This window comes from Cyprinodon tularosa, unplaced genomic scaffold (assembly GCF_016077235.1).
Source record: "Cyprinodon tularosa strain WSP-4 unplaced genomic scaffold, ASM1607723v1 ctg239, whole genome shotgun sequence".
Lineage (NCBI taxonomy): Eukaryota > Metazoa > Chordata > Actinopteri > Cyprinodontiformes > Cyprinodontidae > Cyprinodon > Cyprinodon tularosa.
In genome coordinates, this window is record NW_024038892.1 from 2,467,832 (window position 1) to 2,480,766 (window position 12,935).

General features: G+C 37.9%; 1 protein-coding gene across 6 annotated transcripts in view; it reads right to left on the reverse strand.

Moving 5' to 3' along the window:
- Window positions 1–10,727, reverse strand: part of LOC119785033 (neuron navigator 1-like) — a 101,951-nt gene extending 91,224 nt beyond the window's left edge. For all 6 annotated transcript variants that reach the window (XM_038287419.1, XM_038287418.1, XM_038287416.1 and 3 more), the window contains exons 1-4: window positions 10,634–10,727; window positions 9,326–9,520; window positions 4,491–5,329; window positions 3,489–3,580 (exon numbers count right to left, since the gene is read on the reverse strand). In XM_038287419.1, coding sequence (XP_038143347.1) covers window positions 3,489–3,580; window positions 4,491–5,323 — 925 coding nt within the window. In that variant the 5' untranslated portion in view covers window positions 5,324–5,329; window positions 9,326–9,520; window positions 10,634–10,727. The remainder of the gene's footprint in view (window positions 1–3,488; window positions 3,581–4,490; window positions 5,330–9,325; window positions 9,521–10,633) is intronic.
- Between the last annotated feature and the right edge of the window lie 2,208 nt (window positions 10,728–12,935).

Consider the following 12,935-nt stretch of genomic DNA (forward strand, 5'->3'; position numbering starts at 1 on the left):
GCATTCCTTGTGTCAAGCCACTCTTGAACCACAGACAGCGTCAGAAGCGTCTAAAGAGAAACAGGACTGGACTGCTGGTGAGTGGTCCAAAGTCATGTTCTCTGATGAAAGTAAATTTTGCATTTCCTTTGGAAATCAAGGTCCCAGAGTCTGGAGGAAAAGAAGAGAGGCACTTCATCCACGTTGCTTGAAGTCCAGTGTAAAGTTTCCACAGTCAGTGATGGTTTGGGGTGCCATGTCATCTGCTGGTGTTGGTCCATTGTGTTTTCTGAGGTCCAGGGTCAACGCAGCCACATACCAGGAAGTTTTAGAGCACTTCATGCTTCCTGCAGCTGACCAACTTTTTGGAGATGCAGATTTCATTTTCCAACAGGACTTGGCACCTGCACACAGTGCCAAAGCTACCAGTACCTGGTTGAAGGACCATGGTATCCCTGTTCTTAATTGGCCAGCAAACTCTCCTGACCTTAACCCCATAGAAAATCTATGGGGTATTGTGAAGAAGAAGATGCAATACACCAGACCCAACAATTCAGAAGAGCTAAAAGCCACTATTAGAGCAACCTGGGCTATCATAACACCTGAGCAGTGCCACAGACTGATCGACTCCATGCCACGCCGCATTGCTGCAGTAATACAGGCCAAAGGAGGCCCAACTAAATACTGAGTGCTGTACATGCTCATACTTTTCATGTTCATACTTTTCAGTTGGCCAACATTTCTATAAATCCTTTGTTTTTATTGGTCTTCAGTAATATTCTAATTTTCTGATATGATGAATTTGAGATTTTCATTTGTTGTCATTTGTAATCATCAAAATTAAACAAAATAAACATCTGAAATATATGAGTTTGTATGTAATGTATGAATATAATATACAAGTTTCACTTTTTAAATGGAATTACTGAAATCAATCTACTTTTTCATGATATTCTAATTTTATGACCAGCACCTGTATCTTTTCAAACACCATCTGTGTGCTGCAACAAAGAGCCACATCAGCTCACATACACACTCATACAGCGGTACAAACGTCCCCGGGAATACACTGCTCCAGAGACGGCCGAGGTCAGAAGGTCTGCACTCAAATTGAAAGAGCACATGGTGCCACAACCATATTAAATGTTTGCATCTTCATTAAAGTCTCAGATAGAGAAGATTATCATGTTACCCTTAATGTGAATTTAATCATATAAAAAAAAAACATCTGAGGAAAGTGACATATTCAGCAGGTACAGCCATTCAAAAGGAAACATTGCACTATACGATTTGTTTTACAGCACACTTGGGCTGTTTTCCACTTTAAGCAAAATCATCGCTCCACCAACCCACCATCCCTTAGTATATTTCTTTCTCCATCCCTCATCCAACACACTTTCCAAAAGTATTCACTCTCTAAACTATTTCTCTCCCTTCCTCCACAATCTAAATTACAGGGATTAAGATGTCAGTCCACCCTCCATATAAATGCAGCTCCAGAGAACTAACACTTCAGTTCTGTTTCTAACTCCTGCTAGGGACCAATTACAAGCACATAAATGAGACTCAAAGACGGTGACTGTCCCAAAAGCTCCAACTGTTCTCCCAACTAGTTGGTGAAAATCTCAATGAAGGTTTTTACATGTCATAACATGTGAGTTTGGCACACAAGTGTTACCCTGACAGGATTTACAAACTTTAAATTGTCTATACAAGAATAATGTGAATTCTTGTAAATTGCGTTTGGATATTAGAAAAGATTATTAAAAACAAAATATATGTTAAAAGGAAAAATAAATCTAAGCTGCAAAAATAAAAATTTCTCTTCTCTATTGACATTAAGTTTTATCAATATCGCTGATTTGATTTTCTGCATTTTGTTCATCGCAAAGTATTTTTAGAGAAAATTAAGAATTTTCATGGGAAAAGCTGATTACATGTCTAACACAAGAAAAGCTAAGGAACATAACGCGTTATTTTGTTCTAACATGAAACAAACCCAAGTATCTCACTGAAATATTTTATAAAAGAATATTGATAGCTGTGCAATTTGAGAATCAGAAGAGTAAAAGGCATATTTTTTATTAATTGTTGATTCAAAGATGTGTTAGAATGATTGAAAATAATAATTTATTTATTATAATGAGATATCATATTAGTTTAGTACTAATTAGAATTTAAATTTGTATATCCACCCATCCATCCATCCATCCATCCATCCATCCATTGAACCGTCCATCTGTCCACCCATCAATCCATCCATCCGTCCGTTCGTCTGTCCATCCATCCATCCATCCATCCATCCATCCATCCATCCATCCATCCATTGAACCGTCCATCTGTCCACCCATCAATCCATCCATCCGTCCATTCGTCTGTCCATCCATCCATCATTGTAGATCACACCGCCTTTCTAACTAAACAGTGTTTCCTATTATCTAAAACAATTATGCTCATTTTCCTCCAACCACTGAAATCAACACAGTCCCCGCTCACTGAATACCTTTTTGTGTTTAAGGTCATTCTTGGTAAACAAGAGTAGTAGTATAGTAGTATATAAACTGCTCAGACCATACCAACTGACAGTGGCCATAAAGAAATAATTTAAATCATCTTTATTTCTTATTCTGATGTCCAGTTTCAACTACATTTACTTCATTATGACTCGATGGCTAAATAAGTTGAGTCACCATATGTCTGGCCTTGCCGACAGATAAAACCAATGTATTCAATTAATTTGTTGATGACTTTTGTGTGCATTTAAATGTTGCTCTTATCATTTACTTCTCTTTCCCTAAAACCAGGTACTAGATATAAAACACTCCTTTGCTTTACACACTACTTACAGTATTACAGATTTTTTTTTCCCTTTAACATAACATTAATGCCCTGGAATTCTAGGCATAGAAATGTAAAATAGCCTGTCTACTGCTGTTTGATAAACTCAACATCAACAGCAATGATTCATCTCCAGCACATCTGTGATGAGGTTAAATCCAATAAGTATGTCCTTCTCTGACATTAGAAATCCAATGACTGGATCTGTGGTCACAAACAGTTACTCAAAAGGCATGAAAGCAAAGCAGAGGGATTTTTTAGGTCAAAACAGTTATATGAGATAGTGGAAGAGAGTGAACATCATGCAGGAAGTACAGCTGATATTTATGTACTTATAATACTGCCTGGCAATCTGTTTTGAAGAGCTTTGTTCCCTTTCAGTATTGATGCAGATTACCACCACTGCACCTTATTTTAACCGTCTATCCCTCTATTCTAAAGAAGCATAAAACTGCCACATGACCTAAAATTGTTATGGAGCTGGAACTCAATATAATTATTTTATCTCATGTATATAAAATTCATTTCTTTTAATATTAAAAAAAAAATTTTTGTTCTCACAATACTTTTTCTTAACTAGGAAACCATCTTCGTACCTTGTTACTGACTAAGCAGACAGCAGATTTATTATTTGTTCAGCAAATTTATTCTGGATTAATAAGGTATCTAACCTCCTGTTAGGTCGTCGCAGCAGACTTCAATAGATCCAGACGAACAGTCACTTAGTTCCTCCAGAGAGAAATCATTCTCCTGTATTCTTAGCCTGCCAAAAACATAACAGTTGCGAATTTCAGTTACTTGACATGGAAATACAGTTACAGCTGTTGATTATATGCAAATATCCAAGTTTGTGTTTACCCATTTCAACTTTGTCAGAAGCAATGTAGAGGATTCATGGCTAGATGCAAAACTATGTTTGGAAAACCCTGATGCATAAAAGCTTAAGTATCCTTTTATCATCTCTTCTCCTAAACAAGTAAAATAAATGCACCAGGGAGCATTATCACAGATCCTTCCTCCCAGCAGCTACAAGACTTTTTAACCATCCCTGTTCTCAACAACCTCAATAAGTTGTTAAATCAATGCTGATTTTGCAGTTTCTACCTTAGTCAGATAAATAACATGCTGCTGTCATTTTGCACATCTCTGAAGTTGCTGTGACTTTTTCAATTACCGTATCGTTTACTGTAAAAATGTCCATAGCAATATATTGGTTATTTATTCTCCAGGTGCACAGTATTTATATAGTTAAAACACTTTACAGTACACCCTTTCCTTTGTTTATTTTTTAACACCTCACTATTATGTTTATCTTATACACTCTAAGGTCCAAATTTGTGTGACTATTTTTTTTTCTATAATCTTATTGCTGCTTTAAACACAATAATTTTCCAATTGTGGGACAACAGAGGGATTTTCTATTCTATTTTATAACTAGATTCCTTCATTAACAGGCCATTTTACTTTTGAGAGGCCGGGTTTGTGACATTTTCATTTGATTTAGATTTTGTGATGGGGATTAGGTCCATCTAAGTATAACAGGTGGTACCTCACTTCATGTCTGAACTAAAGATGCTCTCCTTGCAAACCTTTTGAGTTAAAGCTACTTCTTAAAAAGTTTAGTACAATTACAAGCAGGTCAGAGGTTTTCACAGATTTATAGTTTCATTTACCTGTGACTGAATGGAGCCACAGCCACCATGTTGACTCTGGTTATGTGTGTCTCTGTAGACTCTTTGGGCAGGTGGGGTTGCTGTTCATAAACACGGGATATTGCTGCCTTTGTGAATGTGATGAGTGGAAGAGGATCAGGGGAAGAGGCTGCGCTGCTTTCTTCAGGAGTCCCCATCTCCTCGTCAGACTGGCTTGTGGAGCCGCTGTGACCTCTCAAAGCGTGTTTGCAGCCTGACTGAGCAGGACCTGGTTGAATGTTCCTGTTTTTTCCAATGCTGGACTCGACTGGCTTTTCAGCGGAAATCCCTCCCCTTGTTGACATGTTTTGACTCACTTCCTGAGTTGTGTTGGAGTTTTCGCCTCCTCTGAAGCGGAAAGGTGGATGCAGGTGGTTGGCTTGGTTCTTATTAATGATTGCACTTCTGTTATGATTCCCATCATGCACTGGCTGTGAATGGACATGACCTAGTTTTTGAAGATCCAACGAGTCTTTGGAGTGTGGGGATGGGGCTCTGCGCTGGACCACCGGGCTGCTGTAAGCCGAATGTGACGTGTGAGTCCGCTGGTAGAGCTGATTTTTTAGGCCTCTCTCTTTCTGGTGTTCCCGCGAGGAAAGCCCAGGTATGCTGGTGTTCCGTGGGCGAAGCGATGGAGAGTGGGTGGGTGTATGCGTAGGGGTATGTTGAGGGGTCAGTGATGAGGGCCTATGCAAATCACGAGTTTGGCGACGTGGATCTGTTTTCGGAGAATTGGGCACAAGGCTGCGGGGGAGAGGAATTCCTGATGAGGAAGGCCCACGGTGGGCTGACTTCACATTGACTCCCCCACTCATTCTGCCCTGAAGAGATGGAGAAAGAGATAAAATAAGCAGTGAAGGAAGGCCTCCACTATAAACCATCATCCTTCTAGAAAGGTTAGGTTACACATTAGCAAGTAACTGCACTTCGTTAATCTTTACGAGAGAACAAGCGGATCAAATTAATCTAACGAGAAAACAACATAGCACAATTTTCACACTGTTTGTTTTTGCATCTTAAAAACACTTCAATGTGCTTATAAATGCAAAGAAATCATGCTAACTTTTCCAAAACCTCCTGTTTACAAAAACTGAGCTGGTTAATTATTAATAATGTGCCCCTCATACATATATAGTGTGATCGCAATGCAGTGAAGTGTTTCACACAGGACTGTTTTGAATGTGTATGCCCTTGAAACAATCAGTAGATAACTAGTAGTGTAGCAGATATAAAGATTGGAATATGGAAAAAAAAAATCTGTGATAAAAGGTTTTCAAAAGAATCTTTTAAAGCAATGCATCAAACATTTTTATATCTTAAATGTTTTAGATTAAAAGCAGTAGACTGGATGGTCCAACAAATGAATGCTAAAGGGCATTCAGTCAATTTGAGATTACATAAATAGAGCTGCTATGGAGACAAAAGAATATTGATTTGGCCTCATCTGATCCTGGAGCATTTGACCTCAAGGGACCAATAATTTTGGATGGACGAACAGACAGACAACTAGATAGACAGACATTTTACTGCACTGACAAATCAGGGACAGCAACAACAAAAAAATACTATATTCTAAATTTTAATAAAAACAAATTTTTTTTTAAATCTCATTTGAAACGGATACCCAGAAAAAGAAGTGGAATTCTGGGTTATTTTTAGTCATCCTTTATCATTGGAAACTAATGCTTATGACATCATCTGCAATGCAGCAGAAGGTAACCAGAGACAGATGTGCCTATCCATCCTCATTTTGAAATTTATCCTGATTCCCACATAAACTCATATTTGTTTCTCTCCATCTCTTCCCTCTTTACTTTTTCTCTGGGGAGGTGCATGACACTAACAGGCAAAAGAATTTCTCCCAATCTAATAGAAGTCCAACAACGGTTTCCAAGTGCACAGGTGCAGTCTAGCTCTGTGTCTATCTGTATGGAAATTGGCTTACCCTTGGGGATATGCTGGGGTCATACTGGTACAACAGCAATCTAACATAAAGTAATGATGCTCAGCTGCTGATAGTAAATCAACTGTACACTTGTGTGTGTCCAAAAGAAGGAGAAAGAGAGGATAGGATAGAGACAAATGGGACAATAAAAGATATTAAGGAAAACTGAAACTTTGTTTGCATTATTATACTGTTAAAAAAAAAAAAAAGGATATATGATGGTAGGATTTATGGTCTACTTATTGTTTTCAGACTGAAAAAATACCTTAACATCTTTAAACATTTTTTTGTTATCTGCTTGTGAATATAACAGTGAAAATATGCTTGAAAATATGAGAACTGCTGACCATGTCATGAAATAGAATCAAACTTCCACATGCATTAAACTGTTGCTGACCTGGAGAGCTCCTTTAGAGACAGACTGCTGCACCCTAAATGCACCAAGGAGCGTTATCACAGATCTTTCCTCCCAGCAACTGTACGAATTTATAACCACCAATCTTCCCAACAAACTTAATAAGTTATTACATTCATGCTGATTTTTTGCACAGTTCCTGTCTTAGTCTTTTACCTTTTTGCTTTCATCATGCACATCTCTGGCGTTGCTGCTATTTTTCACATATCACCTACTGTAAAAATGTCCCCAACTGCATATTGATAATTCATTCTTCAGATGACTGCACAGTATTCTAATAAGACTGTACTGTACAGTATTTCTTTCTTTCTTTTTTTTTTTGACTCTGCCACTTATTCTGTTATTGTTATACAGTTTTAAGTTCCACATTTGTGTGACTCCTTTTGCTGTAATGCTTTTGCTTCTGCAGTAACACCACAATTTCCCCATTGTGGGACAATAAAGGGATTTTCTGTTCTATTTCTCTATTCTAAATCAAGAGGGAACCTAAAAGAGAACTCCAGCACCTATTACTCATATTTTTTTAAAAAGGAAATAATAAAAAAATAGTATGTTAAACACAATTCATACATATTTAAATAATATGCTGTAAATAGAAATAGCTACATGCTTTCAGTTTTATGTTCGTTTCTAAATTTCCTTTCTGCTCATCACTATAGAATAGTTTACATTTGAGCATGAACTCTAAGTCAGTTGATATGCGCACTGATTTTCTCCATACCCCTACTTTTACTTTAGTTTGAATTTTGTTATTCACCTAACCTTTAAGAAAACTATTGAGTTTATTTATCTTTATATATATTTAAGCAAACTAATGAGTGGGATAAGAATTGGGCTTTTTCTGATAAATGTCCTTATTTTCCAGTAGAAATATGTACTTGTAAGTAAGTAAGTAAGTAAAATGTTTCTATGGCTGTTTTCTCTTATTGTTCTTTGCTCTCTTTTGAACATGGCAGAGCTAAAGGAGCACCTGACCTCTGCAGTCCAATTCTCTCCAGTGTTAACACAGAAAAAAAATGTCATATTACTTTTTTTTGCCGCTTAGTAAACAGTCATGCCTGAACTAAATCATTGGGATCTTTTCTCTCCTCCATATCTGCCAATCTTTGACAGAGCCTGGGGTCCTTTGCCACTGCACCGCTGTTTCTTCCCTACCCTCTCTTTCTGCCAGTCTAAGCCTGTTTGATCTTCATTTAGTCCTTATCATCAACATTCATAATTATGTTGAGAAATGTTGGTTGGATAAATTTCATTCAAAGCTCTCTGAATTTAAAATGTTTACTTTTTTCAGCTATACCTTAGACATATTTAAAAGCTGAAGGGGAGTGTTGGCCTAGTGGTTAGAGCAGTGCGCTTTTGCTCTGAGACCAAGTGCCCGGTTCGATCCCCACAGCGTGCACTCTGGGTTCCTGAGCAAGTCCCTGAACCCCAAACTAATCACTGGGCGCCACATAATGGTAGCCCACTGCCTCCAAAGGGGATCGGTCAACTGCAGAGGTGAATTTCTTCAGTGTGATATTAATAAAGTTCAGTTATGATTTTTAGCTTAGAGTCCAGCTCCCAGAGCTCTTCTAAAAACTTTAAACATCCTGCTGAACCTAAAGATCACTTCCTGTCATTAATGCTCTAAAGTTTCATGTAAATCAGGATAAATCAAAGCAAGCACTGCAAACAAAATATATTTAGGTTTATACTGTAGCTCTGACTCAAGTTTATGATTGTATCTTCTACAGGAAATTATATTGAAGAACCCTTTTTCTTTCTGCCTGGAGGATGCTGACATCTGCTGACCATAATGTGTAACTACAAAATTAAGAACTATTTGCCTTACTATTAAACTGTTTTCAGTTATACCTTAGAAATACATATTAGCAGTTACCTACCCACATGTAAATCTAAGACATTGCTTTAATAAAGAGCAGAATTATATTTTATTTATCATTTCCAGAATAATAACAGATATTATCTATCTAGATTTTTACTTTGTTGAAAGCTGCAGTAATGTTTCTTAATTTTCTTTTCTGCAACGCCAGTGACCTCTGAAAAAAATTACTGCAAGTTTGATCAAAGAGACATATATACCCTCCCAGGGAACACATGCTCTCTCTTGTGATGCACACCCTCTGACTCATCTTAAAATCAATACATGAGGTGGAAACACAGCCCTCTCTGTCTGAATCAAAGCACATTTTCAGTCTCTTTTTGTAGGTCCGTGTCAGAAAGTCTGGACACTGCAAGAGGTGTTACTGTTGGTATATCAACATGCTGGTGAGTGAAACATTAAAGAATGAGAGAATACAGTGAAACCCACTAAATCCAGTAAAAATCTGAGCAAAGAAAATCCTGAAAATATGTTCCTATTGAGGAAAAAGTGAGCACACATTAAGAACAACACTGTCTAAAGCCAATAAATTCCCTGTGATGAAATTAGGGAAATTTAGAGTCTCACATGTGTACCTTGCTTGTCAATGGGATTCCCAGTTCTTCGTTGTGCCGTAGGGCCGAGTAGGAAGAGAGCCAGCAAGTGGAGGGACGTCACACTTCTTCAGCTTCCCAGGAACAATGGTGTGTTTTTTCCTGGATCACGGTTGCTTCCTCGATGCTGTGCTCTCATTGGTTCACAATTCCTCAACATTCCTCAAACACAGGAAGCTGTGACAAACAGGAATGACAAATCCAGCTAATCAGGGGCTAACACACCATGATGACTCATTCTCAAAGTCACTTTTGTGTCCAAAAATCATCTACTCAGCTGGCATGAAACAATTTTCATTTAAGGGTTGAAAAAAAAAAAATGGAACAATGAGCAGAGGTCTGTTTATGTGATCAAGCGTCAGTGACCCAAATGGAAATTAATTTGGGAAACAATTGACCTCGATGACACATATTCTGTCATATCGACTTAAGGCAGCATAATTATATATTAGTCATTAAAACTTTGTTTTGTAAGATAATGATATCAAGTATAGAAATGCAGCAAAGGTTTTATTGCACTTTTTACACACTCAAATGCAGAGCACAATAACACTAAAAGAAGATTAAAAAAATATGGTCCTTATTTATTCATGAAACTACAATTAATGCTTTAAAAATCTAAAAGTGGTTCTCTATTCAGTCGTTATGTTGACTTATCTTAAAGGTTTTCTTTTACTTTTTGTGAACGACGAATAACCAGATTCTACAAAAAAAAAACATCTAACCTGTAAAACAGTCCATTAATTATATACTGCCAGATTTGGTTTGTGACCATAATTACATACAGTGTTTTTAGTATGCCCCCTCCTCACTGATTGGACGTGTAAATAAGCAGCAGAACACTGACTTGTTTGGGTGTCAGCCATAGCTAAACTTCTTTAGTCCTCCTGGCATCCCTCAGGCACTGGTGTCCTGGGCAGTTAGCTATGTCCTTCATATCAAACCCCCTGCTGCTTATCAAGAGTATCTTATGCCACTGTATGCATACAGTACAAAGTGTGCAGAACTGAGTCATAGGGACCCTATAATGCTGACTCAAGCTGACCATGTCACCCCTGGTCACAAAAAAGTCCACTTCTTTTCTTCCAACCAAGCACTGCTTTCTCCCTTCTGTTTCTCTTTACCCCTGACAGTTACACCACTTTAATTACCTTCATCCTGTAAGAGAAAACTTGTAATTATCTCTGCTTACACTGTCGGCAAACCACACAAACCACAGGTATTCAAAATTTGTTATAGAATTTCTAAGATGTACAGTATAAGTAAAATAAAAAACAAGGCTGTACTTACCCTCTCCCACTCTTCTGGTGTCTGGCTTAGTCTCAGTCTGTCTACTTTTGTGAGGCTGCTCTGCATACATGTGTGTTTGTGTCTGTAATCTCACCTTCTATCACGTCATGCCGCTCTGCTGCTGCCGCAGTACGCCTGCAGCCATGTCCCCGCCTCTCTTTTTCTCTCATCATTACAACATCTGTCTCCCTCTCTTTCTCTGTCTGAGTAATGGTCCTTTTGGCTGGGGTCCCTCCCCTCTCAGCGGTGAAATATAAGCCCAGCTAGCAAAGACACACTGGTGCATTAGCTGGATGAGTGTGTTAGTTTGTGTGTGTGTGTGTCTATGTGTGTGTTTCAACCTCAATAGTGTGAGTAGCACATGATAATTAAAGCAAATGTGAAAAGCCTGACCCCAATCATCTGATTTTCATGATCTAATTGCCAAGAAGGGAAAAAGGGAAGAAAGGACTTATACAAACTGGGTTAAAAAGGCATCTGCTGATGCAGGCTCACAATTATGCTTAGACACCTGATGTCTCTATGCACTAAACTAAAGGAGAGGGACAGTCTTTCCATCCATCACTCCTTTAATTTGTCCCACTCCCCTAATGAAAAACAAGGCACATATGAAAAAAATGAGACGCAAAACAAAGAGGATAAGAGAAGAGATATGAGCAGAAATAAATATTGAAACCTCACAATCATTTAGCAAACAACGGTTGCTGTGATTCTCACAGGAAAATATTATTTTCTCGCGGTAAATACACAAAAAGATACAACTAAGGAACATAACATGATCAAATTACTTTAATTTATAAGGAAAAAGCAATAGTTTTTTTTTTCTAGGTTGATTACTGCAGCCATTATAATTGTACATATAACATTTATTAATTGATTTTCTGACTACTTTAATGCATAGGTCTAATAACAAATATAGAACCATGGTGTTGAGCTCTTTAAGGGCTTAGCCTGCCACTCTGTCCTTACATGAGAAACTTAGCTCCGCTAAATGTTACACTCAGTGAAAGTTTTCTCTAAAGCCTCACAGGGGTTGATAATGTGTTTGTTTTCATATTATCTTCAGAGGATGAGAAAAAGGACAAGACTGAATAGAATGTGCTAAATATTAACAGAGTTTTTGTATCCTTGTTGTCACTGAGAGATAAATTCTGGGAAAACAACAATTTTCTCCTTGCTGTATATCTTTAAAACACACTTTGTTGTTGTTTTTCCTCTTCTGTTTATGAACTTTTTTGTTATCTGCTATGTGTTTGGCCCCTTGGAGTAAAATAGCACTGTAGTGGCAGTGGGCAGCAACAAGCAAGGCAGTGGCAGCACTATTCAGCTCCATATGGTCTGAGGAAACTATTTTCATTAAAATGGTTAATGACAAATGTTAGGGGTTTATTTTATTAAAAAAATCCTTCATTTCAATCTGAGTTCAGCTTCACGATGGTAACAGACTCATACCACCATCCAAATGGCTAGATAGTATAGCTGAAAACTGCTATTTTAAATGCCCGTGTAGCAGCTCCTCTCAAACTCTCTGATCCCCTCACTGGACAAGGAAACGGCTCTTAGATCTTTTTGCGATGCATTGCGGTGTAGCCAATGCATCCCATTCAGAAAAAAAAGATACTTTTCATAAGCTAATTCTACTACCCTTTTAAATTACATCTTTGTAGTTACAACTCCTACGAAAAACCAGTTATTTTGTATTTGTCTTTTCTTGTGGCATATTTCCTCCCTTCAATTATACAGTAGCTCTGTGCAAAGCCAGCTTTGTGTTTTGCTCTGTGTCTCCATCTCTCGCTGCCTATTTACGACTGGATTGTCTCCCGTCTCATATTTCTGCCATCCTGGCTTTGGTTTTGCATACAGACGGTTGGGCCTATGAAGCATATTTAATGACAGCTATGATACCCAGCAGAATCCGTCTATTACAACCGCCCTTTGCAAAATACACATTCATAACATTTGTTTTTTTTTAAGATTTTAACCCATTTCTGATGACTGTTTGTGTTTGTTGGCTCAACCTTCTTTGTCCAGTCTTTAAGCTCTCTAACTGATCACATATTGATCAGGCTTTAACTTGGTCTTTGTGTCTCCAACAGAGAGACACATGCATAATGGAGTGTCTGCTCAGTGAGACTCCATTATGCAAATAAAAACAAAGCTGCTGAACCAGGCATGGTGGAGCAATTCTTCCTTAAAACACAATATGTTCCCGGCAATACACAACCCCTCCCCCAGCATGCAAACTGTACAACACACATGACCTCCTCATCCCCCTATGCTTCTCCATACTGGAAAAATCCAA